This window comes from Stenella coeruleoalba, assembly GCF_951394435.1.
Source record: "Stenella coeruleoalba genome assembly, contig: scaffold_46, whole genome shotgun sequence".
Classification (NCBI taxonomy): domain Eukaryota; kingdom Metazoa; phylum Chordata; class Mammalia; order Artiodactyla; family Delphinidae; genus Stenella; species Stenella coeruleoalba.
This window is the reverse complement of record NW_027645863.1, coordinates 2,589,455-2,607,971: the sequence shown is the minus strand read 5'-3', so window position 1 is coordinate 2,607,971 and position 18,517 is coordinate 2,589,455. Positions and strand designations below refer to the sequence as shown.

General features: G+C 42.7%; 1 protein-coding gene and 1 pseudogene across 2 annotated transcripts in view; both read right to left on the bottom strand.

Moving 5' to 3' along the window:
• Nucleotides 1-18,517, bottom strand: part of LOC307181510 (RAD52 motif-containing protein 1-like) — a 50,582-nt pseudogene that overhangs the window by 18,087 nt on the left and 13,978 nt on the right. The gene's annotated exons all lie outside the window — the stretch shown is intronic.
• On the bottom strand, nt 1,429-17,820 carry LOC307181504 (leucine-rich repeat-containing protein 37A3-like; the record flags this gene model as incomplete). The annotated part of the gene is made up of 5 exons (XM_079946635.1): nt 1,429-1,460; nt 12,190-12,319; nt 13,870-14,205; nt 16,766-16,870; nt 17,296-17,820. The coding sequence occupies 5 exons, from the start codon at nt 17,818-17,820 to the stop codon at nt 1,429-1,431; spliced, it is 1,128 nt and encodes a 375-aa protein (XP_079802761.1).

Sequence of the window (18,517 nt, the reverse complement as noted above, 5' to 3'; positions counted from 1 at the left end):
TTCCAGTATGAAAGTTTCTTGGGGAGAAAGTCCCTGTCCTACGCGTCTTTGTATCCCCAGCACTTAGTACCGTGCTGACACACAGTGGGCATGGCACTCAGTGAACGTTTTTGAATGAATTCATTAATTTTTAAACTGTGATTGATTTATTTATTACCACAATGTATTTTCCCGTGTTGCCTACATAACTACAGTGAAACTCTGATTCTTATAAGGAAGTCTTGCTGTTATAGGATGTTTAGGAAAGGTGGTGAGTTTAAGACGTTGTACTGTCGCTACTAAAACCTCCTGGTGAAGGGACCTCATGAGCCTGCTCTCCAGTGCGCTGGAAAAGAAAAACTGACCCTTGGTGCTATCTCCCCAAGGTAGGCATCAGCAAACTAACAAGGGAAAGGAAGGAGGGCGCTAAAGATAGGCATCTGCAGGAATTGCTAATCCAGCTCCAGACACAGCCTCAACACCTTCATTCACCCAAAATGTGTGAACTGTGTGAAACTGGATTTCTGAACCACAAGACAGGTAAGAGAGTCGTTTCCAAAGTCAGGTGTAGAAGAGCTCTTTTTTACCTTGAGTCTGAAATCACCTTCGGGCCACTGAACGTACCCACTTTCATTTCCTTGTGTCAAGAGAAATCACAGAAGTTTTGAGCTGAAGGGGTGTACAACCCACACTTCCTATTGAAGAGTAGTCAGCAAAGAAAGTATATTGTATTAGGCTACAGCAATGTATTTTCTTTATATTTTTCACACTACAGCTGAACACAAACAACATCTTTTTCCATACCTCAAAGGTTCCTATTGGCCACAGATAATTCACTTCAGAGATATATGCTTTTTGAAAAATAATGTTCTGGTTGGCTGGGGAGAGCCATGTGGTGGGTGTTCAGGAATTCTTTCTGCTTTACCATTTAAAAGAGCTAATAATGGTTGGGGAAGCACGCACAGCTTTTTCTCTCTGAAGAATTCGGTGCTAAACTTAGTTCTTTGCAGCTCTGTGTTGCATACATTTTAAGCAGTTTGGAACATTGCACATGAAGAGGATTCAAAGTTAAATTGAAAAGTGTAACTTCATGGACTATTCGCATATTGGAGAGGCATCAGTGGGATTCCATGACAATGCTAATTTGAGTGTTTTTGCTTGGTGCCTTTTATTGCCCGTGCCAAAGATCAGTACTATGGAAAGCAGAGCGTTTCATATATATGAGTTAAACAAGTCTCTTGGCCTCTTTGTTCCTTAGTTTCCTCATTTGAAAAAATAAAATAAATGGCTCTCAAGACATGTTTTCCAGAATTCATACTGGTCTTACACCCAGCTAACCAATAACGGCATGATGTTTTTATACACAGTTTTTTACATGTATTCATCTTCTCTTTCACTTACTACTTGTGGAAAAACTGCATTCCATGCCAGGCCTGGATGTTCCAAAGCTCAGTTCTGTAAGTAAATTGCAACCAAGATTTCTACAAAAAAAGACAGAAGCAAAAGAAGAATAAAAATATATATTCTTTCAGAACATTTATCCTTCGGCAATAATTCTAATTTATATATGATGAAACATAACATCACTACTCCCTCCATACAGTAAAGAAATCTCACTGTGGAAGATATTATGATTTATACTTTCATGATTATATATGTGGTGCATTAGATAGAAAATAGTAAATGTTCATTAAATACTTGTGTTAAGTGATCTTTATTTCCCTAGAAAGGCAGCACTCTTGGCATTTTTGGCTGGATAATTCTTTGCTGTGGGAGGCTTCCCTGAACAGTTGGGTGTTTAGTAGCATCTCTGACCTCTGTTCACTAGATGCCAGGAGCATATACAGTTCTGACAAGGAAAAATATCTCCAGACACTACCAAATGTCACCTGAGTGCAAAAATCACCCTGGTTGAGAACCATTGCTCCATAAAGATTCCTCTGATCTGTGTAATAATTCTCACACTAATCTTTGCTAGAGACAAAAAGGATTTGCTACATAATTTTAGTAGTAATTTATTCTTATTTCAAATTGAGTAACAAACTAATCTTATAAAAAATTAAGCTTTATAAAAATTCCAAATATAATGAAGTTATATTTGTAACTTACATAAACTGCAAAAAAGGTAGTGGTTCACATGTACGTCTTTCGATAGTCTATATTTTATTGTAGGATAAATCTCTAGGAAATGTAAAAAGAAAATATTGCCTCAATTAGCTATTAGATATCTAATTAGTAGGAATAACTAGTAGAAGTTAGAATGATAATAATAAATAAGAAGCTTTGTTCTAATCTCCAAACCTTACGAATTACTATTTGAACCTTCCAGAGCCCCTAACCCTGCCTTCACCTCTCTTAAGAGTCTCACCTTCAGGATCTTCATAAATTAAATATACAACTATAGATCTTTATAGATTTTGGAGGTAATCTTTCCTGAGAGCAGAGGCATTGATTAGATTCCAACTTTTGTGGTCTTATCAAATTCTAGATTATGAGCTCAAAGTTTTTATCTCTATATATCATTATAATTTCTAATATTAGAAGGAATATTCTTATATTTACAAATTTCCAAGTATAGTTCTATTTTTCTAGGCCAATTCATTACCAGAAGAAATAAAAGATACCCTTTCACACAACTTGAAAGGAAGTTATTCCTATCATTAATATGTAATGTTAATTCAGGATTACACTTTCTATCATATTGACTTTTATTCGAAAATACCTACTTTTGATGATAGCTGACTATCTTTTTTCCATTGATTCCAGCTTAGTCTCTCATTTCATCTGGATGGGTATAACTGTGTTCTGACTGGTGTTTCCATCTCTACCCTCTCCCTTTCTAAAATATGCTCCACAGGATCACCAGGTTAACTGCTCTGGCCTTGGAATCAGCCTCACCGTCAGCAGGTGATTACTGCATAGGGACTGCATGGAGCTTGGACCTACCCAACAGCAAACCTGCTCTAGCAGTGGGATCAGCCTCATACACCAACAGGCACACACCAGCTCCAGGAATACCACATTCCAGCAGCGTGTGTGACCAGAACACTCACTTGCAGGCCAGAAGCAGTCATGGACTCAGCTGGGTCCTGACCCTGCCCATCAGAATGCCAATACAAGATTAGGGATACCCCAGACCCTGCAGATAGCTGTGTCAGGGACAGTGATCCAACACCAACTCTGTGACTCCTGGGCCCTGCAGCCAGAGCTCAGGACCTGTGTCTTCCTCCCAGTAGCCAGCATAGCCCCAGGACCAGTGACTGGGCACTAGCCCTGAAATCACCTGGACTGCAGTTCAACCCATAAGTGATCCAGCACTAGATTTGGTGTCCCCCAGAGTTGTACAGCCAGCTGCCTTATGATTTAGCCTTACCAAGCAGCACAGACAGCTTCCATACTAGGCAGAGTCTGGCAAACATGCACTCTGGGGTAGCCAAGGCTACCAGACGACCCCCAGTAGTCAGTCCACCACAACAGAAGAGCCCAAGCAGCCCACATAGGGGGTACACCTTGAACATATAGTTCTAGTGACCAGGGGCAGTGGGCTGCTGGGACACATAGGACCTCTCCTACAAAAGGCCACTTCTCCAACGTCAGGAAATGTAACGAGCCTACTACATACATAGCAATAAAAACAGCAAGTTAAGTAAAATGAGGTGACGCAGAAACACAATCCAAATGAAGGAACGAGATAAGAACTCAGAAGAAGATCCAAGTGAAGTGGAGATAGCCAATCTCCTCAACAAACAGTTCAAGGTAATGAGTATAAAGATGATCAAAAAACTCAGGAGAAGAATGGACGACCAGAGCAAGAAGTTAGAATTTTTTTAAAAGAGTTAGACCATTAAAGAAAAACAAAACAGAGATGAGGAATACAATAACTGAAATGAAAAATATACTAAAAGGAAAATACTGTAGACTAAATGATACAGAGGAATGAATCAGAAAACTGAAGGACAGAGTACTGGCAATCACTGAAGATGAACGGTAAAACAATAGATTAAAGTGAAATAAGGAAAGTTGAACAGACTTGGGAAACAACATCAAGTGTACTAATATTTGCATTATACTGGTCCCAGAAACAAAAAAGGAAAGAGAAAGCAGTGTAGAACATACCTGAAGACATAAGAGCTGAAAACTTTCCTAACCTGGGAAAGAAAACAGACATCCATGTCCAGTAAACAAAGTAAGGGCAAAACAGGATTAACCCAAAGAGGACCACACCAAGACTCATTGTAATTAAAATGGCAAAAAAAATAAAGATAAAAAGACACTATTAAACGGAGCAAAGGAAAAGCAACAAGTTACAAACATGGGAACTTGCATAAAGTTATCAGCTGACTTTTCAGGATAACCTCTGCATGCCAGAAAGGAGTGACATGGTATATTTAAAGTCATGAAAAGGAAAAGCCTATAACCAAAAATACTCTACCCAGCAAGGCTCTCCTTCAGATCTGATGGTGAGATTTAAAGTTTTACAGAGAAGCAAAACTAAAAGAGCTCAGCAACGCCAAACCAGGTTTATGAGCAATCTTAAAGGGGCTTTTCTCAGTGAAAAAGGAAAGGCCACGACTGAAACATAAAAATTAGGAAAGGAAACTTAATAAAGGAAAAACCTCATTGGATAAGACAAACATTCAACAAAGGCAGTAAATCAACCATGTACATAGCTAATGGGAAGGATGAAAGAAAACAGTAATAAAGTCATCTATATTCACAATAAGAAGTTCAGGGACACACAAAACAAGCAGATGTAAAATATAAGGTCAAATTCAGTGACTGTGGGGGAGCAGAGTAACAGTGCAGGGTTGTTAGTGTCCATGTGAAATTAAGAGCTCAGCAGCTTAAATAATCACACACACACACAAAACTGAAAGAAATCCAAACATAACATTAAAGATAGTCCTCACATCACAGATGAAGGGAATAAAAGGGGAAGAAGGGAACACTGAAGAAATTAAAGAGGGATTCTAAAAATACCCAAGACAAATGAAAATGAACACACAATGATACAAAATCTATGGGACACAGCCAACGCAGTTCACAGGGGGAAGTTATAGTGATACAAGCTTATTCTTAGGAAACAAGAAAAATATCAAATAGACAACCTAACATTACACCTGAAGGAATTAGAAAAGGAAGAAAAAACAAAACTCAAATCTGCCAGAAAGAAAAAAATTAAGAAAACAATACCATATGTAATCGCACCAAAAAGAATAAGATACTTAGGAACAAACACCCCTAGGCAGGTAAAAGACATGTATTCAGAAATCTATCAGCCACTGGTGAAAGAAGTTGAAGGCAACAGAAAAAGATGGGAAAATATAGCAGGTGCATGGACTGGAAGAATTAATACTATTAAAATAACCATACGACCAAAGGCAACCTACAGATTTAATGCAATCCCTACCAGAATACCAAAGCATTTTCACAGAACTTAAAAAAGTAATTTTAAAATTTGTATAGAAACACAAAGACCCCAAATAGCCAAACAATGTGGAGAAAGAACACAGCTGGAAGCATCACGCACCTTGACTTCAGATTATACTACAAAGCGACAGTAATCAAAGAGAACTGGACTGGAGCAAAAACAGACACAGAATCACTGGAATAGAATAGAGATCCCAGAAAGAAGCCCACACACGTATATTTAACTGATTTATGACAAAGCAGGCAATATGGAGAAAAAACTGTCTCTTCAATAAGTGGTACTCAGAAAACTGGTCAGCTACATGGAAAAGAATAAAATTACAGTATTTTGGCACACCATATATAAAATCAATGCAAAACTGAATAAATACTTAAATATAGGACCATAAAACCCCTAGAGGAAAATACAGAACATTCTTCAACATAAATGATAGCAACAGTTTTGGGTTCAGTCTACAAAGGCAAATGAAACAAAAGCAAAAATAAACAAATGGGACTTCACTACACTTAAAAGATTTTCCACAGCAAAGTAAACCAAAGACAAAATGAAAAGACCACCTGCTGAAGGAGAGACAATATTTGCACATGATAAGAGGTTAACACCAAAATGATGACCAAGCAAGGGTTCATATCTAAACTACAGAAACAGCACATAAAACTCAATATCAGAACAACACACAAAATCATTTTTAAAAACATGAGAAGACCTTAATAGTCATTTTTCCAAGGAAAAAATACAGATAGACAGCCAGAACTCACAAAGATGCTAAACATAGCTAATCCGGCAATAAAATGCAAATCAAAACAATGAGATATATCACCTCAGGCTTGTCAGAATGGCTGTCATCAAAAAGGTCACAAATAAGAAAGGTTAGTGAGGATGTGGAGAAAGGGAAACTCTTGTACACTCTTGATGTGAATGTGAAGTAGTGCAGCTACTGTGGAAAGCAGAATGGAGGTTCCACAACAAATTAAAAATAGAACTACCATAATATCCAGCAATTTCACTCTTGGGTATATCAGAAGAAAACAAAACCACTATTTCAAAAAAATAACTGCACACCAATGTTCATAACAGTGTTATTTGCCATAGCCAAGATATAGAGTCAAACTAAGTCTTCATCAATAAGTTAGGGGATAAAAAAGATTTTCTATGATGACTTCAGCAAAAGATGAAATTTTCCCATTTGCAAGAACATGGATGGACTTGGAGGGTATTATGCTTAGTAAAATAAGCCGCAGAGAAAACAAGCCTGGTAGGTCATCACTTACACGTGGCATCTAAAAAATTGAATACAACAACAACAACAACAAAACAGACTCCCAGATTAAAGAACAGACTAGTGGTTACCAGCAGGGAGAGACAGGGTGGAGGAGCAAAATAGTGGTAGGAGATTCTGAGGAAGAATCCACTATGTATAAAATCAATAATCTACAGTGATGTACTGTATAGCATGGGGGATAGAGCCACTCTTTTATAATAAATATAAATGGAGAACAACCTAAACATTTATGAATCACTATGTTATACTTCTGAAACTAATATAATAATGTAAATTAACTATAGATTAATAAAATATAAAGTAAGAAACAATAAAGAGGAGATTATTAGAAAGAAATCAATTAAATAAACACAAATTTTGGAAATCAAGGAATTAAAAAACAACATGTAAGACACAACATTGGCATTTAAAGTGTACGATCTATTCATTTAAAAGAAATCATTTAAGTGGTGAAAAATGGTACCCATTCTCACAATTTTGTATTATCTAGCATAAATTATTAGCTACAAAAATATGTTACAAATATTCACTCAAAAAGAAAGACAAAATTTGGATTAACCCATTTTAGTATACAAACTTAATATCAAAGTCTCTATGTAACATTGATTAGAATAAGTTCTGTTAGCCACTTCTAGTTTCTTTGTGATGTAAAATCTTTTAAAGCATAAAAATCAGCCTTTCTACATTATTCCATTAGACATACATAGAAGTTAAAAGAAATGAGAAGACAGATCAACCAAGAAGGTGAATTTACTGAGAAACAGTCGTTCGTTCTCCCTCCTCCTTTTCCAGGTCTCTTTAGATTCCAATCAAGAGAAGTCTTGAGAATTCTGAGAATATTTCCCTCAGGGCTTCAAATCACCATACCTACATCCTCCGCCACAACTACACACACAGGAACAAAAATAAACCTCTGCTATCTACTCATGTAGGAGGGATGCATGCAAAATAAACTCCTCCATGGAGACCAACAGGTGAGTTTTCTACCTGTTCTTTGTAACGTCCTTCCATTATAGTAAATCCCACACATTATGAGGCAGAAGGGGTTATGTGAGCTCTTCCTTGAAGTAAAAAAAACTTGCATTCATTTCAAGTACCTGGTGATCACAGGGTACAGCCAGGAAAGGTGCCATCCCCCTTGGGGGGAGGGTCAGTGAATGGGTTCCCGCAGCCATGCACCTCCTGATGTACAGATTCTGGAGAAACAAAGGGCAGTCACACTGCAGTCACCCTGTCAGGCTGTCAGGCCACTGGGCAACCCCACCAGCCTGGAAGTGCCCCATCAGTTGCTGAAAGCAAAACTCTGTCCCCGCTGTGAAGCCAGGTAATGTGGGCCAGAGAGTCAGAGGAGACCGGTAATCAACTCCTCCTCTCTACTCACCTCCTTGGGGTTACAACAACCCCATCTCCAAACCCAACTCTGATCCTGGAGTGCCAAAGTGGGAGTGCAGGTGGGCTCTGCCGGTGCTTCAGCGCCCTCTGGAGGTTATCTGCTCTAATGGCAACTCTCAGCCCTTCCTCCTCCTCCTTCCCTAGTCCTGGGGGCTGCCTTGCCCTCTGCAGCTGCTGGCCTGACTTCATTCTGCTTTTTTCTCCAATTACACTGAAGTGTCCTACAGAGGTCTGGAACCTCTTGAAGGAAGGTCTTTTAGTCAATACACCTTTACCGTGAGAAGTTGGTTTCAAGAATGAACGTGAAATACTGTATTTTTCTCCTGATGATTCCAAGGAGAGACAGCTCAAGTTTTCTAAATCTTAAGAAAAACCAAGGTAAATATGATATTCTGAGCCAGAGATGAAAAAGCAGTTTTTAGCACCCCCTCCTCATGTCATATGACCGGGATTTAAATCAATCAACTGCCACTGGTTTTTAAATCACATGACCCAACTTTAAATCAATCAGCTGCTTCCCTATAACTCATGTGACTTGGCTTTAAATAGTAAGAAATGCATCCCCTCCATTGGCAGCCGGATTCCCAACCACTGTGCCATCAGGGAAGCCCCCTAGTTTGAATATGATTTCAGTTTGATCCTGTGAAATCATCAGAAATTCCCACCAGAGATAAATGAGGAGATTCTGGCCTTTATTAGTATGCATGGTGAACACGGTTGTCCTAGCTGTACTTGCCAACCCTCCTATTTTACCCACCTATTTTTATCCACCTTCCTCCCTGTGAGTACCTTTGAGCAACCCTGAGCTCAGACTCCTGACCTATTACAGTGACTTTGTCAGTCATTCTTTAAAACTGGACAGGTAGGGCTTCCCTGGTGGCACAGTGGTTGAGAGTCCGCCTGCAGATGCGGGGGACACGGGTTCGTGCCCCGGTCCGGGAGGATCCCACATGCCGCAGAGCGGCTGCGCCCGTGAGCCATGGCCGCTGAGCCTGCGTGTCCGGAGCCTGTAGCTCCGCAACGGGAGAGGCCACAACAGTGAGAGGCCTGCGTACCGCAAAAAAAAAATAAAAAAGGACACGTAATAAAATGAATTTAACCTAGAAGCAGCAGCTCAGTAAGGGAAATAAAATCATCAGAAACTACCTAATCACAGCCACAGCCATCCAGGGCATAAGAATGGGACCTTCCTAAACTTGAAGGGCATCCAATCAAATAAGTAAAGGTGTCGCTCACCTCTGGCTCTTGGAGGGATTGATAGGCAGTCTACCCAGTGTATACTAACTGCAAAACACTGTCATGGTTTTGAAACACCTATGTTCAAGGAAAGATTTTTGGGGTACATGAGGAAGGTTTCTTTTTGACATCAAGCAGAAAATAAATCGCCAAGCTCTTTGAGCACAGGGGTTCTTAAGAGGGAAGTAGAAGGAACGGGCAGAAAAGGCGATCTCCTCTGAAGTGAAGGTCGTTTTTCCAAAAGAGTAGGATTTAGTCTCAGTTTAAGGAGAACACTTTTAAATAGCTGGGACAGCTCCAAACTGCAGTTTAGAGAACGAGTGTTTCAAAAGAACAGTGCTTTAAAAGTCCTGGCAAGGCAGCAAGAGTTAGTTTTGCACAGTTTTGAAAACAGGAGTAAAGAAGCAGAGGCATCTCTGACTAAAAGGCCCTGAGATCGTATGGCATCAATGGGTGAGTTGCAGGGGGCAGGGGGTGTGGGGGCCGATATTTCTCTCTCAACGTCACCCAGGGCAGCCACCCCTCCCTACCCCACCCCCCTACTCCCTTCACCCTTCCTCCCTCCACTGTTAGGTCCCAAGGGGCAGCACTTCTTAAGCGGGAGCCCTCAGGCACCATCTCTGCAGTCTGTATTCTTCCTGGAGTCTGGAAAGTTCTGGGACAGGAAGCCAGGTCTGCAAGGCCGCTGGGATGAAGTTAGACCTGGAGGCCTGGAGGGAAACTGGAGCCCTGAAGTCCACCCACGTCCTTGAAGCCGAGGGAGGAACACATCCTCCTAACAGTACTTCTCAGGGCTCAGCGTGCTCCCCACCTGACGGTGATCCATACTCACTTGAGGCAGCAAGGACTGCCTCTAAGTGGCCCCCGCGATTCCGCCTTGAGGGTCCTCGGACATATGTGAGAGCGCAGGCCCCGGATCTCTTTAGTCAGCTGAGGCCAGTGCTGCCGGGGTCCCTCCAGTCCCATCCCCCAGCCCCTCCCTCTGGGACTGTATCTAATAGAAGAAAGAGCACAGAGGAATTGGATGAATCAAGCGAACTGGGAGCCTTGGAATGAGTTTGAAGACCGAGAACCTAAGGCGCAATTACTTATTATGGGAAACTCTTGTGGGGTGTGTGTGGGTAGGTTAGGAGGCTGAGAGGCTGAGTTGACCTGGTGAGTCCAGCCCCAGGACACCACACAGCCCCGCCCCACGTTCCCTGCCATCAGACAAGGGGTGCCGCAACTCCAGCCGGGACTCTGCACTTCCCCCTCCCTGATTCACCTCCAGAAGAGCAGGTGGCCCCCCTCTGAGGGCAGCAGTAAGACAAGGCACCAAGTCCCCCTGCACTAAGGCGCTACTGGAAGCTCTTCCTGAACAGCAGTGCTGGCTTGCAGCGAACCCGTGCACCCCCAAAGTTGTTCTCATCCTGCAGCTGAGGGACGCAGTCTTTAAGTCAGCTGCCTTGGCTTTAAATCAATCAGCACCCCCCTTTAAGTCAGGTGACACGACTTTAAATCACTGTGTGCCCCTCAAGCCTGCAACTTCAAAAGTTGGGAACTTCACTTTGATCCCAGCAGCTCACCGAGCTGAACGCACACTGTAGTCAGCCCCAAGCCTGGCTTAGAGACAAGATATAAGGTAAGGGGATGGGCGTGCACTCATGGTGATGAGAGTGTACTTCATGTACCAGAAGGGTCTAGGCACTCTGGGGTACAGCAAGCAGTGCACGATACAGCAGCTCCCCGGCAAAGCTGGTGGTGCACAGGGAGAGCAGGCACACCCATGCATGCAGAGGGTCCAGGACGGGAGCTGGGGCACAGCCAGCCGGGAGGGTGTGAAAGCGGAGGATCTGAGCCTTCTTGAGAAAGGCAGACACAGAGGATGGATGAGAAACAAAGACCAGATGAAACATGGATTTGAAAAACACACCCTGCTCTTGAAATTGGCGTGGGGGGGCACCCCAGATTTGAGTCTTCTTACTCCCCAGTACCTAGTGCTTTGGCCTCTGCCCAAATACTTATAAAATTTACTGATAAGATCTAGCCCATAGAATACTGCATTTGTACTGGTATCGCGTGTTAATGTTTCTATAGTGGAATAATCTTTTCTACAAGGCACATGTACACTATCTGACATAAATTAAAACCCCTCTTTATAACCTACTATATCGGACTTCCCTGGTGGCGCAATGGTTAAGAATCTGCCTGCCAACGCAGGGGACATGGGTTCGAGCCCTGGTCAGGGAAGATCCCACATGCCGCGGAGCAGCTATGCCCATGCGCCACAACTACTGAGCCTGCAGGCCACAACTATTGAAGCTCGCGCGCCTAGAGCCGGTGCTCCACAGCAAGCGCAGCAAGACAAGCCACAGCAATGACAAGCCGGCGCACCGCAACAAAGAGTAGCCCCCGCTCGCCACAACTAGAGATGCCCGCGCATAGCAAAGAAGACCCAACACAGCCAAAAATTAATTAATTAATTAATTTTTTTAAAGTACTATATCTGTCTGTACAACTTCTCTGGGAAGAACAGAGAGATGGTGTGGGAGAGTGAGAAAGACCAATATTTAGTGCACATCTCTCATGCAAGTGCTCTGCTGGCTCAGATACATTTATCCCCACTTTACAAAGGAGGAAATAAGCTCAGAGAGGTTTAGTAATTTTCCCAAAGCCAAACAGCTATTGAGTGGCAGAACCAGGATCTGAACCAACTCTGTTACCTTCAAAGCCTAAGTCCTCATCACAACAAAACTCAATTCATATTTACATTTATCGAATTACATTGAAAACTGGGGAGTTCTTGGCACAGTCCTGAATAAAAGTGAGAAAGAAAGAAATAGCATTGTTCCTACAGTCAACCAAAATTTTTGGAGCAGCTGCTAGATACCTGGCCCTTTTTGGAGTTCAGCAGTGATCACGACAGGAAGAGTCCTGCTTTCATGTACCATGTAGTGGGGAGGAGAGACGGGTGCAACTTGGGTGAGGTATTTCACCTTGCTGGGCCTCTGTTTTCTCATCTGGAAAATGGGACGGGTGTTCCTCATTTTCTGGGATTGTCCAGCCCTCACATTCTCTGATTCCATAAGAAGCATTTGTTTTCCTGTTTCTTTAAAATTCATTCAGGCCACGAGCCGTGATGAATGTTGTTAGCTGCTCCCCAAATCACTCTATTCCCACCCTTTTCCTGTGACCAGGTCTTTCCCGAAACATGACTCACAATCAGTCAAGTCACAGAACCTAAGCGGCACCCAGCAAAAAAATTCCAACCCTTGCTTCTCAGGAGCTCTGCGGTCTACCTGCCAGGTAAACTTAACTCACCTGGCACAAGATGGCCATCCCTGGTTTCACATCAACGTGATGTCAGGCACAAACCTCCTTGTTTTTCCATTTTGTCTTTAAGTAACTTGTTGAAACAACTGTACAAATATGACAAAGATATAAAATCAGGCATCTTCTGCCCCCAGTGCCTACTAATAAATGATTTTCTGCCACTTTAATGATAAAGATAGAACATTTAAACATTCTGCTGCCCTTATTATTTGTCATTTTTGTTGATATTTCTATTGAATACATCTTTCAATATTTTAACAATGGAACATTTATGTAGGTTGTTCCACACCCAGCCTTTAGTGGAAAAGGTTTTGTTGTTATATTTCTATTATGTTTCCTTTAAAAATCATTATCCTATTTAAATGGATTAAGTCAATTCTATAGGCATTTATCTTATGAATATTGATGAAATGAATACCTAGAGGGCAGTAGTAGAAGTTGATGGGACTTGAGAACCTCTATTAGCACAGTTAAGTATAAATATAATCTATATGTAAACCAAAGTACAGGCTGAATGACATTCTCTGACTCTTTTTCACTGCCTGCCCCTCAAGCCTGTGAGAAATGGAATATTTCTTGCCAGCTCAGTAAACAAAGGATGTCACAGTCATCAGCACTTGCAGCCCTCCAGTGTGAGCCACGGGCGATGAGGAATTCAGGACATGCAAATACAGAATGCAGGCCCCAGAGAGCTGAGGTGCATATGAAAGGAAGGATTTCAGTGAGCCCAGACTCTGGCATCTTCGTGCACAAAGAAAAGCGCTACATTCCTCACGTTGGGAGAGCTGGTTTTCCTTAGTTAACAATCACCTTTTGATGTTCCCCATTACCTGCGCCAGGGCCCTGCCCTGTCCCCTCCCCCCGATACTTTAGCTCTGGAAGGAAAGAGCTCAGAGGGTCTCGGCTGAATAAGGGGCCTGCGAGCCTCGGGAGGAGTTTTCAGCCGCTTTCCCCGCAGTCGGGAGTAGGGGCGGGACGCTGCAGCAGGACCCGGTGCCTCCCTTGCCCCGTTTCCCCTCAGGACGCTCAGGCCGACCCCCTCCCCACGCCCCACAAGCCCCGCGAGCCAGGGCGAGGGCAGCGGGGAGAGGAGGGACCGAAGTTCCCCGGGACCAGACGCTGGGGGCCGCTCTTTATACACAGCAGCGGCGGGTGGCAGCGAACCCCTGCCCCTCAGAAGCTGGTCTTCCGCTGCCGCCCGGGCAGCGGACCAGGCGGAGGGTCGGCGCCCACTTACCCGGCCCGCGGTCCGCACGACTCTCGCGGCTTCGGCCGCGGGGGCCCGTCCAGAACCGGCAGCCTCAATGAGGCCGCCCTCCCCTCGGCCTCCGGGGAGTTCCGTGACGGCGGAGGGAAGAGACCCCGAGCTGCGGCAGTCCCAGCTCTGCGGAAACGCGGACTCCGTTCTGGGCGCAGGGAGTGGGACCGCTCTGACCCGAGGCCTTCCGGGAGGGAGGGGGCGCCGGGGGAGGGTGCCGCCAGGAGCGCAGGGCCCCGTCGGGGGTCCTGGAGGGGCGGCCAGGCCTGGGGGCCCCCCCATTGTGACCGCAGCCCAGGCCTTTTTCCTGGAATCCTACACAAAAAAGAAAGTTACACGGTCTATAGTAAATATTCACAAATGATTGTTGCTGCTATGCTTACTATCCTATTTAAGGTGTAAAATCCATAAAACACTTTAAGTTCAAAATTAAATATGAATTTTTACCTTTCTAATTATGTCTCTGCTATTCACGATTGTCGTTAATTGATCAGAGACTGTGGCATCACTAGTTAAAAATGAGCTTGTGAAAAAAATAGAACTCAGGCCCACCGGACCTACTGAATCACAATCTACACTTTTACAATCTCCCCCGTGTACTTGTGTACCCATGAATAGTTGAAAGGTACATTTCTACCTCGACATGTCTTTTGTGTCTGAGAAATACACACATTTTATCCAATTTCATATAAATAAAACATTCAAAAATGTATATGCCTGTGTTGAAACCATCATTTTATCATTTCTTTTCCAGATAAGTATAGTCTCTATACTGGTTTTGTGAATCACATGCCATACTCTTTTCTTATAGTTAGAAATAAGGTAGAGAAAGTTACTTTGTAATATATATATATTTGTGATAATTGAAGACACTCTTCTAAATTAAAACCAGTTCTCTCAACTTGCTGTTTTCTTCTTGGGTCACCTTATAAACTCTTCCCGTGGCCACATGGCATGTGTACCTTTAATTTCAGGGACTGCTGACATTCCAGGATATGGCCATACATTTCTCTCAAGAGGAGTGAGAATGCCTGGACCAACATCAGTGGAAATTGTACGGGGGTGTGATGTTAGACAAGTATAGGAACCTGCTCTCCTTGGGTGAGGATACCTTCCTTCCAGAATTCCTTATCCAACCACAGCTTTTAGAGTCCTTCATTTGTAGAATGTCTCCTGGAATCTTCTGCTTCCTACAATAGGGTTTCAGATTGCAATGTTTCAGGAAATATTGGGAGTTTGTGGGTATAATTTATCTTATGCTTTTAAAATTGCAGCCTCCCTCAACCACATAGCACAGGGAGAGCAGCTGGGTGTTTTGTGACCTCCTAGAGGGTTTGGAAAGGGATGGTGGGAGGGAGGGAGATGCAAAAGGGAAGAAATATGGGAACATATGCATATGTATAACTGATTCCCTTTGTTATAAAGCAGAAAATAACATCATTGTAAAGCAATTATACTCCAATAAAGATGTTAAAAAAACAATAAAAAATAAAATAAAATTGCAGCCTCCCTTTTAATATACTTTGTAACTGCTTGGGATGTGTCTATATGAACTGTGTACTATATGCTTCTGTTATAGTCCTTACAATATTTTATTGTCTTATTTTCTGTAACAATTTTCCATGGATTCTTTGGGCTTACGGCATATTAAAAGGGAGACAGCGATTCTGGGACTTCCCTGGTGATGCAGTGCTTAAGAATTCGCCTGCCAATGCAGGGGACACGGGTTCGATCCCTAGTCCGGGAAGATACCACGTGCCATGGAGCAACTAAGTCAGTGGGCCACAACTACTGAGTCTGTGCACCACAACTACTGAAGCCGATGCGCCTTCAGTCTGTACACCATTTATTTTTTGGAGAATAAAACCACCTCTGAGTGATTAAAATTTAGACCAGCTAGTCTAAATGCTTTATCACCTGTTCTTCTAAAACACTGATCAACGGAACGAGTTTTACTAGGGATAGCAGTGTAATTGTATCCTGGAGTTCATATCGGCAATATGGTTTATGACCTTGATGCTGGATGACGACATTTCAATGGTATAACTGCTATTAATTGTCTGTTTGTTCAACGATTAAAGTCTCACGTGATCTGAGTTCAGACTGGAGTCATCCTGGTTGCTTTCTGTCTATTGCAGAATCTTCCAGTATGAAAGGACAAGAGCAATACGGCTTACTTCACAAAATGTCTGCAAACTAAATGATGATATAAACTACATTCAATTAATTTATACATACCCTACTGTAGAACTGGGTTTGTTACGGTGGCAGAGCCCGGTAATTATGTAAAACTGAAACCTTTATCTGCACTGGTTCAAGTTCTCTTCCTAAGAATATGTTTATAATCAACATTCTTTCACAATTGACCCAATTTAATTCACCATAGCATTGCTCATATTAACTAAATGGAAAATCCTAGGCTATATACAAATCCAGAAAGGATTTAGATCTCCTGGGAGTGGAGTTCCTTTAAAAATCCTGTGGGGACTTCCCTGGTGGCACAGTGGTTAAGAATTCGCCTGCCAGTGAAGGGGACTCGGGCTTGATCCCTGGTCTGGGAAGGTCCCACATGCTGCGTAGCAACTAAGTCCATGAGACACAATTCCTGAGCCCGCGCGCCTAGAGCCTGTACTCCACAACAAGAGTAGCCACCACAATGAGAAGCCCGCCCACTGCCATGAAGATCCAATGCAGACAAATAAAGAAACAAAAACACAAACAAACAAACAAAAATCCTGGGAATATACTTTTCAGTAAAAGAACAAAGTGTATTCAGTCCTCATGATTAAAGAGAAAAATCAAATAGTAGTAGGAGGAAAGGTGGCTTTGATTCTCAGTTTGTGGGTTCTGAATCTGAATTAATTATTGTCCTTACCTCAATGAGACACAGAATTGTAACCAAAATCGTCACTACTACAGTTACATATATTGCCAAGATGAGTTTGTTGTTATAGCCATATCCTGGAACTTCTTCTGTGAGCTAAAAAGAAATAAGTAACAATTTTTTAAATACAAGGACATGGAAGGGATGAAAGCTAACTATTTTTAATCCTATTCTAAATGATAGTTAACTATTCTTAAAATACTATAAAACCCAATCCTTTCAGGCGAGTAGCTTCTATAAGAACAAACCAAACTTAGTGTTATTAATCTTATCATTAGCATTTTCTTCTACAATTTATTTATCTACACATTATTTATCTTGTGTTATGCCTTTTCTCGTCTACCCTAGGAATAGTGGCACACTCTCTAAACGAGCAAAATGGGAGATCACTGTCTTAGCCAGTTTCATGGCTGAAGATAAGATACAGACTAGGAGCCCATGGTATTCCTGCTTGGGCACGTTAATGGCATGTCCTAAACTGAGTTAAAGTCCAGCTCCCATGTGTCAGGGGTTATCCTCACCTCACTTGACTCCTGCTCTTTCTGCTCACTCTGGGCTTCTGTGCTCTCTCTGATATAGTTGTCAGTTTTCCACTGGTCCGTATGCCATTCCGCTTTGGACACATTTACTTCTTGCTGCTTGCTGAGAAGTTTCATCAGGAGGCCTGTTTTACAGATGAGGTTGGCACAGGCCAGCTGCACGTGGGTCTCTGAGCAGTCCACTTTCAAAGTCTGGATAACATGAGAAATGAGCTTTTGCATGTCATTGCTGGGGATGAGGGACTGTAGCTGCTGGTTTAGCTGAGTTTCAACTTCATCACCTGGGGATGTGAGCCCTGGGAAAGTGAAGCCTGTGGGCTCGGGGGATAATTCAGTGCCCGTGTTGTGGTACTCCCATTGTGTTTTGTTGGTGTGTTGAACAGTGGGCATACTGTTATCTGCAGCAACAGTAGAATGTGCAGTGGAGACGTTCCTATGGGTAGTTTCCAGGGCCGTTTCCTCCTGGCAGAGTAGAGTTTCCTCTAGAAATAATTTCATCAGAATCATTTTGTGCAGTATTGTTTTCTGAACTAGTGTTTTCTGCAGAAGTGTCTGTAAAAGAAAATAATGCTGGAAAAGGATTTTCCTGAGAAGTCACTTCTCTTCAAGGTGAAACAGCCTCTCGTGGAGGGGATATTTTAGACTCCTCGCTACAGAGAATGGAGAGCTTGCAAGCATCATTCTATTGAGTGAACTTTTCTTTCTGAACTTTCGACTCCTTTTGACTTCGGGTTTTCCGTGGACCCGATGAGACTGAGTTTTATGGAAGATGTATTTTTCACCAGAAGGTGAGATTAGTTCAGGAGATGCAATATTTCTAACTCTAGCCTTTACAGCTTCTTAAACAAAAATAGTGTGGGATAAGTCTTTTGATTTGTTTTTAACCTCAGATGGGGATTTTGGAGGGATGGAGGCAGAAGGCCTGCCCTTGAAGTACTGTTTCAGGGAAGAGGAGGCTGCTGCCTTGTGTTCCTTTATGAATGAAGACTCTGCATTGGACGACTTTCCCACCAGCTTCCTGGGCCTCTGCACCATGAGAAGCTGTTTCAGCTTTATTGGGGATGGCCTCCTGAGCCTTCTTTCTTCAGCAGTGTTCGCCACAGATTTCTGGGCATTCCGTTTCCTCCTGACGCGTTCATCTCCCACTGCTCTGAGGTGCATTTTCTGTATGCCCCTTGGGCCCTGAGGACCCTGTTCACTCTCA